Source organism: Cucurbita pepo, chromosome LG07 (genome assembly GCF_002806865.2).
Source record: "Cucurbita pepo subsp. pepo cultivar mu-cu-16 chromosome LG07, ASM280686v2, whole genome shotgun sequence".
NCBI classification, from domain to species: Eukaryota; Viridiplantae; Streptophyta; class Magnoliopsida; order Cucurbitales; family Cucurbitaceae; genus Cucurbita; species Cucurbita pepo.
This window is the reverse complement of record NC_036644.1, coordinates 554,575-564,425: the sequence shown is the minus strand read 5'-3', so window position 1 is coordinate 564,425 and position 9,851 is coordinate 554,575. Positions and strand designations below refer to the sequence as shown.

General features: G+C 40.0%; 2 protein-coding genes across 4 annotated transcripts; both read left to right on the top strand.

Moving 5' to 3' along the window:
- Positions 1-391: 391 nt before the first annotated feature.
- On the top strand, positions 392-5,191 carry LOC111798674. 2 transcript variants are annotated; one of them, XM_023681970.1, is made up of 4 exons: positions 393-967; positions 1,805-2,081; positions 2,707-3,052; positions 4,892-5,191. In XM_023681970.1, the coding sequence occupies exons 1-3, from the start codon at positions 428-430 to the stop codon at positions 3,030-3,032; spliced, it is 1,143 nt and encodes a 380-aa protein (XP_023537738.1). In that variant the 5' UTR covers positions 393-427; the 3' UTR covers positions 3,033-3,052; positions 4,892-5,191. The 2 variants fall into 2 exon arrangements, with proteins under 2 accessions (XP_023537739.1, XP_023537738.1); XM_023681971.1 differs by lacking the exon at positions 1,805-2,081 and having other exon boundaries at positions 392-679; positions 2,142-3,052.
- Positions 5,192-6,259: 1,068 nt separating this feature from the next.
- Positions 6,260-9,458, top strand: LOC111798678 (nudix hydrolase 16, mitochondrial-like). 2 transcript variants are annotated; one of them, XM_023681978.1, is made up of 4 exons: positions 6,260-6,743; positions 7,845-7,959; positions 8,062-8,145; positions 8,947-9,458. In XM_023681978.1, exons 1-4 carry the CDS (start codon positions 6,703-6,705, stop codon positions 9,199-9,201), a joined length of 495 nt encoding a protein of 164 aa, XP_023537746.1. In that variant the 5' UTR covers positions 6,260-6,702; the 3' UTR covers positions 9,202-9,458. The 2 variants fall into 2 exon arrangements, with proteins under 2 accessions (XP_023537746.1, XP_023537745.1); XM_023681977.1 differs by having other exon boundaries at positions 6,263-6,773.
- The last annotated feature ends 393 nt before the right edge of the window (positions 9,459-9,851 follow it).

The window sequence follows — 9,851 nt, the reverse complement described above, 5'->3', positions numbered from 1 at the left end:
CCAAATGGGGGTGGATTTAGAGAGGGTCCTATATTGATTGGAAAAAGGAACGAGTGCTAGCGAGAATGCTGGGCCCCGAAGGGGGGGGGGGGGATTGTGATGTCCCACATTGGTTGGGGAGGAGAACAAAATTCGGTGTGGAAACCTTCCCCTAGCATACGCGTTTTAAAGTCTCGAGGAGAAGCCCGAAAAGGAAAGCCTAATGAGGACAATATCTGCTGGTAGTCGATCTCAGTAGTTTTATTTATTTTTTATTTTTTTTTAGCTTTAAGAGCAAATTATTGGAAAAACTTAGACAATAATTTTTTTATTTATTTATTTTTTAAATTTCAACTAAAAATAAAAAACTGTATCAACAAGAGAGCGGGACGTCCAAACGCAACCCTCGATTGAATCCCGCCTTCGCAACCTCTTCTGTCACTCTCCAATGACCAATTTTCTGTTCAAAGTTCCTCTGCGTATCTTTGCTCAAGATCTCCAGAAGTTTGCAGGGAACGACACCACAATTGCCCGCAAATTCCTCTCTTCTCTGTCTGAAATCTCTGAATCAACCAACAATCGGACGATCGACTACCTTGTTCATACCCTTGGATTCTCCAAGGACTCAGCTCTCGCCGCTGCGAAGCGAATCCATCTCAAAACTACTGCAAATCCCGACTCTGTCATTGCTCTCTTCAAGGCCTATGGATTCACACTGTCCGATACTGCCAGCATCTTTTGCAGAAATCCTAATCTCCTCCTTGCTGATCCGGACACAACACTCAAACCTAAGTTTGAGTTTCTCTCTCGAAATGGTTTCACCGGTCATGTTCTCGTCGATGTGATCTCTAGTGATCCGGAAATTCTTAGAAGGAGTTTGAAGAAGCAGATTGTTCCGTGTATTGATTTTCTCAGAAATTTTTTTGGCTCTACTGATGTTCTAGTCTCGCTCTTTTCTGCTAGACGTGGGACTTGGGTTTTGCGCAAGNTTCGGTGTGGAAACCTTCCCCTAGCATACGCGTTTTAAAGTCTCGAGGAGAAGCCCGAAAAGGAAAGCCTAATGAGGACAATATCTGCTGGTAGTCGATCTCAGTAGTTTTATTTATTTTTTATTTTTTTTTAGCTTTAAGAGCAAATTATTGGAAAAACTTAGACAATAATTTTTTTATTTATTTATTTTTTAAATTTCAACTAAAAATAAAAAACTGTATCAACAAGAGAGCGGGACGTCCAAACGCAACCCTCGATTGAATCCCGCCTTCGCAACCTCTTCTGTCACTCTCCAATGACCAATTTTCTGTACAAAGTTCCTCTGCGTATCTTTGCTCAAGATCTCCAGAAGTTTGCAGGGAACGACACCACAATTGCCCGCAAATTCCTCTCTTCTCTGTCTGAAATCTCTGAATCAACCAACAATCGGACGATCGACTACCTTGTTCATACCCTTGGATTCTCCAAGGACTCAGCTCTCGCCGCTGCGAAGCGAATCCATCTCAAAACTACTGCAAATCCCGACTCTGTCATTGCTCTCTTCAAGGCCTATGGATTCACACTGTCCGATACTGCCAGCATCTTTTGCAGAAATCCTAATCTCCTCCTTGCTGATCCGGACACAACACTCAAACCTAAGTTTGAGTTTCTCTCTCGAAATGGTTTCACCGGTCATGTTCTCGTCGACGTGATCTCTAGGGACCCTTCAATTCTTAGAAGGAGTTTGAAGAAGCAGATTGTTCCGTGTATTGATCTTCTCAGAATTTTTTTTGGCTCTACTGATGGTATAGTCTCGCTCTTTTCTGCTAGAGGTGGGACTTGGGTTTTGCGAAACTTTTCAGAATCTGTGGCTCCCAATATCGAACTATTGAGAGCTATTGGCGTGCCTGATTCGAAGATCGCGAAGATCTTTTGGGTGCGCCCGTGGACACTAGCAAGGGATGCGGAAGAGTTCAGTGACATCGTCGAGAAGACGAAGGAAGCTGGTTTTAGTCCTTCGAGTCCGATGTTTATTTATGGGCTGTGTACGTTTTCAGGGATGAAAAAGGACAAATGGTTATCGAAACTGCACATTTTTACAAGTTTTGGGTGGTCAGAGGAGCAGTTTCAATCTCTATTTCTCAAGCAGCCCACGTTTATGAATTCGTCTGAAGAGANTTGCTCTCTTCAAGGCCTATGGATTCACACTGTCCGATACTGCCAGCATCTTTTGCAGAAATCCTCATCTCCTCCTTGCTGATCCGGACACAACACTCAAACCTAAGTTTGAGTTTCTCTCTCGAAATGGTTTCACCGGTCATGTTCTCGTCGATGTGATCTCTAGGGACCCGGAAATTCTTAGAAGGAGTTTGAAGAAGCAGATTGTTCCGTGTATTGATTTTCTCAGAAATTTTTTTGGCTCTACTGATGTTCTAGTCTCGCTCTTTTCTGCTAGACGTGGGACTTGGGTTTTGCGCAAGTTTTCAGAATCTGTGGCTCCCAATATCGAACTATTGAGAGCTATTGGCGTGCCTGATTCGAAGATCGCGAAGATCTTTTGGGTGCGCCCGTGGACACTAGCAAGGGATGCGGAAGAGTTCAGTGACATCGTCGAGAAGACGAAGGAAGCTGGTTTTAGTCCTTCGAGTCCGATGTTTATTTATGGGCTGTGTACGTTTTCAGGGATGAAAAAGGACAAATGGTTATCGAAACTGCACATTTTTACAAGTTTTGGGTGGTCAGAGGAGCAGTTTCAATCTCTATTTCTCAAGCAGCCCACGTTTATGAATTCGTCTGAAGAGAAAATAAAGAGGGCCTTGGATTTCTTTATGAACAAATTGGACTGGACGCACGAAGAAATTTCCAGGTACCCAATTGTACTTTATCTTAGTTTTGAAAAAAGGGTGGTTCCGAGGTCGTCTATTCTTCAGCACCTGGTGTCAAAAGGTTTTATCAAGAAGACAAGTTTTGGCAGAGCATTTATGATTAGCGAGGATAAGTTTTTGGTCAAGTTTGTGATGCAGTATCTTTCTGAGGACCCACATCTACTTGAGATGTACCAGAAGAAGATGGCAGTTTTATAAACGCTTGGAGTGCAATTCAGGTAATTCGTCTCTTCTGCAAAAACTGTGCACTTCCCTTGTGAGAAGATTGTAGTTTTGTGTGTAAAACTTATGAAATTTCACAGATCTTAGAACTGTTATTCACTGACAGAAGACCCGTGAAGAAGGTTATAGCATTTAGATCTTTTAGGAATGTTCCCACTTGCACGAGACTGCCTGCCAAGAATCAAGCAACTAGTATGATGCTTAACTTTAAAAATTGATATACTTAAAATTATCCCCAGAACAGAGATGTCCCAATAAGAGTTAACTACAATTTAGTTCATACTGTAATTGATTGACTTTTGGTGGGTCATTGGAGCTTCTGGTAGATTACCTTGGCCTATTCTATTTGCTTGTTTACATCACGAAATCCAATAACCTAACAAAAATCATGTAACTATAAAAAAAAAAAAAATGAAAAAATGTGAGATCCCACGTCAATTGGAAGAGGAACAAGTGCCAGCTAGGACGTTGAGCCCCAAAGGGGGTGGATTGTGAGATCTCACATCGGTTGGAGATGAGAACGAAACATTCTTTTTAAGAGTGTGGAAAAATCTCCCTAGCAGACACGTTTTAAAAACCTTGAGTTGAGGGGAAGCCCGAAAGGGAAAACCCAAAGATGACAATATTTGCTAGCGGTGGGCTTGGGTTGTTACAAAAAACCTCGAGGAAAACTGTAACATCTCGATGCTTTAGTTTAGGAGATGTGCTATCCCCCTGCTCTTTTTGTGGTTGCTGCTCTGATTGATCCAGTAGGCTGCTCATTTATGGTCTACATGCTTGTGATCTTCGGAAAAATTCTATAGTTGGAAGTGCACATTAAAGGTGAACCATATCTTTAGTATGAAACTATCTGGTTTGTAGAGGTGAAGACTTCGCAGAAGATAGTTTAGATCTTTGAGGCTTAAAAGTTAAAACCAAACTTTCTAAATGGTAAATGTCGGGAGTAAATTGGTGTAGAAGGACTTTTGAGACACAGACTCAAGTCTGGATTTTGTAATGGATCTTTTCCAATCAAATACCTTGGCCATTGAGATGGAACCCAATAGGTTAATCAAAATAAAGTGGAGTATGAAAGGATGGAGATAGAGAGGAAGTGGGATTTGAGCTATGAGAGGAATCTTGAAGGAAAATACTTTCCATATACAACATTTAAAGGTGTCTTGGTACTACACATCTCCCTATCAGCCACAAGTTCTTCCAAGAGTTAGAAGTGAAGGCCTTGTCCTCTAAATAGAGAAATTCTTCGGGAAAAAAGAGTGGTTTCCTAACCAAAATGTTAGTAATATATGCCATGAAAATGTTGATCGATGTCATGGATACACGTAGTATTATCGAGTCATGTCATGAGATGTTTATGCAACTGGGATTTATTTTTTTATATTATGTAATATGCCATGTAATATAAGTCATGTGAGTAATATATGCCATGAGATGTTTATGCAACTGGAACCTCATGCATATATGTATGTCACGTGTATTGGGATTCTTCTCCTTTATGTTACGAAAAAATGAAATACGATATTTATGTTCGCCATGATATCATGCGGGCCCTTTTCTGTGCTGTGGTGTTCGGCGACGTGTAACACGTTGTGCCCGACCAAGTCAGGCCTAGGGGGTATATTTACGAGCCCGCCTGGTGGGTCCATGTACACGTACATGGACCGTGTGTGAAGGAGTACCACACACTCGACCCTACCCGGAATAGAGGCTATGTAAAGTTTATGAAAAGTTAGGTCCCGCTTATGAGGCATGTGTTTGCATTCTTAACCAACAGTAGGGTGACTTACTGAGTATTTTATAAAATACTCAAGCCCTGTGCTATCTACATTTTTCAGGTGAAGGCAAGGTGTCAAAACCATGTGCTATCTACATTTTTCAGGTAAAGGTAAGGCGCCAATGTACGGTTGACGGCGGACGGCAGACGCCGGAGCTAAGGACACCATAGAAGTAGGATATTTTTAGGAGTTTACGCTTTATTTGATGTTTTAAGTTATAGCATTAAGTATTATGGAAGGTTTTGTTTTCGGAGATATGTTTGTTTTGGATTTATGAATATTTGTTAAAGAATGTTATGTTTTTTCAAAATTATTATTTATACATGGGTGATGTCACTCATCCAGATTTAGAAAAGAAAATATGGGTGATGTCATTATATTTTAGGAATTATAATAGTTAATTAAATAAAGGATTGCAATTATAACAGTACATTTAAGTTTGCATCTAAGCATGAAATAAGCATGATTGTAATAGGATTATTTACTTTTTACTTATTATCAATATATTATTATTTTGAATAATGTTTGGGTTGCTCGAAATCTGTCAAAGACTCACTCTTACCCTAAAGTGGATGACTCGAATAGCTCGCACCATGATGTCATATCTCTGTTAGGCCATCTTTTCTTTAGTCTCGAGAGAAATACGATCGGAGGCTAATTCAAACCCTTAGGTAAAATAAGAACAACCCCACATTCAAACTGCCCCTTTTTCCACTCGTAAGAACTTGTTTCCCTTGCATATCCTAAGGAATTCGAACAACGGCTTCAAGGAAGTATCGTATCTCTAGTAGCACTGGTGGCCGTCACATACTTCAAAGTGCAAAAGGGCAGAGGGAATTGAAACAAGAAGAAGATTGGAATTCGATCCGCGAAATCTTCAATACCTCTTCTCACTAGCTATAGCTCTTGTGCGTTTCCCGAATCAATCTAGACAAGACTCAAGACGGATAGAGAATTGAAACAAGAAGAAGATTGGAATCTGATTTGTGAAATCTTCAAGACCTCTTCTCACTAGCTATAGCTCTTGCGCACTTCCCGAATCGATCTAAACGAGACTCGAGACGGATAGATATGTCCGACAAAAAAAAAGAAAGTTCTTTATAGATGAGTGGTAATCGATTCGCTAAAATAAAAAAAGAAAATAGTATTTTAACCAAACTTTTGTTCATTTTAATGTAAAATTTTATGATATATTAGTTACAAATTGAATAGGTTTATAATATATTAAATATGAAATTGGAATAAGTTGGGTCTAATATTGTAATTTAATATTTATTAAAATATTAATTAATTCATAAATTGATTCCTAAAAATAGAAAAAAATAAGAATTAATAAAGTTGGCCCACGTAATCCAGGCCATGAGGAATGACTGCTTCAAAGTTAACCCTAATTCTCGCATTTCCATCCAACAGAACATCCCCACTCCTCATTTTACCATTTTACCCTTACCCGTTGATCTCAACGGTCATCTTCTCCTCCATATATAATCTCCCTTGGTTCTTAACCCACCGGATTCTCCAGCAAACTCCCCTCTGGACCCACTGGTTTTCTTTTCACCATCAATCCTAATCTCTCCCCAGTTTCGACCCGACCCCACCGCCAGATCCGCTTCAGCCGCAACCTTCCATCTCCATCTCTGTTTCTCTCTTTTCTTCCAACCTTCCAACCCTAACCATCAATCGTCATTCATCGCCACTCTTCGATGGAGTTTCAGATTGCCTTCAATCGTCCATTCTGAGAGAAAAATGGACAATGTTGGAATCTCTCCCCTGCTGTAGGGATGTGCAGGATTTTGCATTCGCATTCGCATTCGCATTCGTCTCTGAGTTTTGATCCCGCTGAACGATAGTTTATATACATATATTTATGCATGTCTGATTTGGTGGCCCGCACCGGACGGCAGCAGCAGCGGTACGATGCCGGTTGTCGCCTTATTGCTGGGTATATTCCCACCATTATTTTTAAAGATTCGTAGTCTCCAGCTATTTAATGTTTGTATGTTTGTGTCCTTCCTTGCTTCCAAGTCGTTTTCGTTGACCGTCTTTGTCAAAGTTTTGTGAAAAATGAGGCCGCCATTGTCATTTTTTTTACTACGTAATAGATATTGACTGCTTTGGTTTTCACTGTTGTTCTTGTTTCGGTATTGGTGTTTTTTTGATTCGTTGGTCGGTTCTTTAATCGATTAGGAACTCTATGGTTGTTTTCGGTTTAAACTACATTCCTACAGGTCTGCATAAATTTGAGTTCTTCTTTATCTTTAATGATCTGTGTATCGAGACCTGAGTGCCGAAGTTCTGCCAGATTATTGATTTGTGGTTGGGTATCCAGAATGTTAATCTGTCGCGAAAGTTCTTTGGTGTCACATTGCATTAATGAATCCGTCTTAGTAGGATTTAAGTTGGTTTCAGGAAGTAAAGGGGAAACTAATTCCCTCGTGAATCTATTTATTCTTCTGATCTTACCTCATTCACCTCGGTAAAGCAGCTCGATCGATAGGGAGAGAGGGTTGATCTTTATTTTCTTACTCAAGGTGCTTCATCTCCGGTTTTTGCAGAGCGACAGATTATGATAGCAGATTAATGATTGTTGATATTATTGCATTGGCTTTGGCTGAAGTCTATCACATCCTTGATGACTTGATGGAAACTTGGCCATCTATATTCCTTCCATAAAGCTATCAATAATTTCTTCCCTCTTCATCCAGTTTTGATGATTCAAGCAACGTGAGAAAAAAATACGGATAAATCTGCATAAATGGAATAACATCATGATCTTTGAGCACACTCAGTTGCATCATTCTCTTTTATACTTCTTTCAATGACTTCTTGTAGTTAATAAGAGATGGCTCATTTTAAATTTTATCTCAATGTCCCTTCTGCATTGCATTTTATACATCCGGGCTGCTCGTGTTTTATGTTTTATTTAAACTAATGAAATGCAGTTGAATCAAATGATTGATCAGTCAATGTGGTGGCAGATATAGTTTATGAATGCCTTTCTATTCTTTTGTAGGTGTATTCCTTTTAGGTATAGAAGTTCCGAAGGGAGTAGTGATGAAGTTTCGGATAAAGTCGTGGAGGTGCTTATGATTGACACACCTAGTGGCCCGGGCCTTTTGTTCCCGAAGGTATGAAGTTGTTTCCCTCTCATTTCTGCCTTTCTGCTTCTCTCATATGAAGAAAGTATATGAGCTTATTTTATCTCTAACCATCAGCATTTTCTCTAAAAGGGAGGCTGGGAGAATGACGAGACGGTGGAGGAGGCTGCTGTAAGGGAAGCTATCGAAGAGGCCGGAGTTCGTGGTGAACTTATGGTGAAATAGTACTTTAAATACTTGAATTGTTTTTTTCTCATTTCCTTTTGTGAAAATTGAAGGTTGTTTCATCTAACGTATATATATGATTGGAAGAGGAGTGCTGAGGAGTGTTGAGGGGTGTATCATTTTTAGTAACTTTCTGTAGGACTACGCAATGAAGTGGACGGTCCAGGAGGAGGATCTCTTGAGCCTCTATTACTACCGTGGCTGGTAGATATGATGCATGAATGCACACTTCGGAGAGACTGGGGAGAGCTGTTTAAATGTCCAAACTGGGGAAATATACGAAAGAATAAGCTTAATCATGTTGTTTTGATGTTATATCTGCATTCGTTGGTTAACATATGTGAGATCCCACATTGGTTTGAGAGGGGAACGAAGCATTCTTATAAGGGTGTGGAAACCTCTCCCTAGCCATGAGGCTGACGGCAATATGTAACGGGCCAAAGCAGATGATATCGGTTAACGGTGGGCTTGAGCTGTTACAAATGGTATCGCAGCCAGACACCGAGTGGAGAGGGTCCCCAAGGGGTTGGGATGTGAGATCGTACATCGATTGGAGAGGAAAACGAACATTTCTTAGGAGTCTAACCTTGATACCTAATGGGACAAAGTGGCTAATATCTGCTAGCGACTGGTGTAGGCTATTATTGAATGTTGCATTTTTTGATAGAATTGTTTGGAGTTGTTGGTGTCTGGGGATCCTGCCTTTCTTGTTTTTGTCCGTATGTTCGTTTGCTTACCCTCTCAGAGACCGACACGAAGAAGTGGCTTGTAAAATCTGTTGGCTTTGTTCAGGGGTTCTTAGGAATCTATCACTTCAAGAGTAAAACACAGCAAGATGAGTTCAGTCCAGAAGGATTGTGTAGAGCAGCAATGTATGCTTTGTTTGTGAATGAGGAGCTTGAGTCATGGCCGGAGCAGAACACAAGAAACAGAAGCTGGGTGACCATTCCTGAGGCCATTGAAAGCTGCAGGCACGCGTGGATGAGGGATGCCCTTGTCATTGGGTTCAACAAATGGCATGCACAACATATGAACGATGAATCTTGACATCATCCAACCCAACCCGACCCGACCCAAGCCACATGTAAGCACACATTTCCTTTCAACTACGCTGCAATATTATGAATCTTTGAGGAACTAACACTGATTTTTCTTTCAAGGTTTTTATTTATATACAGGCAGGCAATGTTTTGGTTGCTCATTTATTATAATTTCTGTACTACTGACCCCTTCAATTTGGAGGGCATTCAATATTATTTTTATATAAGCACCACTTCCAGCTTCCTTGAATTGAAGCTTTTACATCTTGTCTGACTGATTATTATTCACCTCCATTCTTCCATCATACTTGAGATGGTCTATAAATATGGAATCATCATAGACATTTTTTTTACCTTTGGCCTAGTTTTTATGAAAATTATGACCGTGTCTACTCAGATACAGATTGATGGGACGATCTATTAGGCGTCCTTGTTTGTCTATTGTCGTGGTTTTATCCATGACAATGTCTACTCAGATACAATACAAGTGTCTACTCAGATTCAGATATAGTTCTAAATAATAGAATTAGTTCTACGATTTTTAACGACTTAGTTTTTTGAGATTATTTTGAGGTTTTGATAAATTATAGTCCCGCAGTTTTTAAAAATTATATAAAAAAGAAGTTAATACTTTTAAATTTTCTATTTATACCTCAT

Coding starts and splice junctions, on each gene's coding strand:
- LOC111798674 (XM_023681971.1), top strand. CDS start 428: ATGACCAATTTTCTGTTCAAAGTTCCTCTGCGTATCTTTGCTCAAGAT. Junction 680..2,141: donor CTGTCATTGCTCTCTTCAAG/GCCTATGGATTC, acceptor GCTCTCTTCAAG/GCCTATGGATTCACACTGTC.
- LOC111798678 (XM_023681977.1), top strand. CDS start 6,703: ATGTCTGATTTGGTGGCCCGCACCGGACGGCAGCAGCAGCGGTACGAT. Junction 6,774..7,844: donor GGTTGTCGCCTTATTGCTGG/GTATATTCCCAC, acceptor ATTCTTTTGTAG/GTGTATTCCTTTTAGGTATA. Junction 8,146..8,946: donor GAGTTCGTGGTGAACTTATG/GTGAAATAGTAC, acceptor GGCTTTGTTCAG/GGGTTCTTAGGAATCTATCA.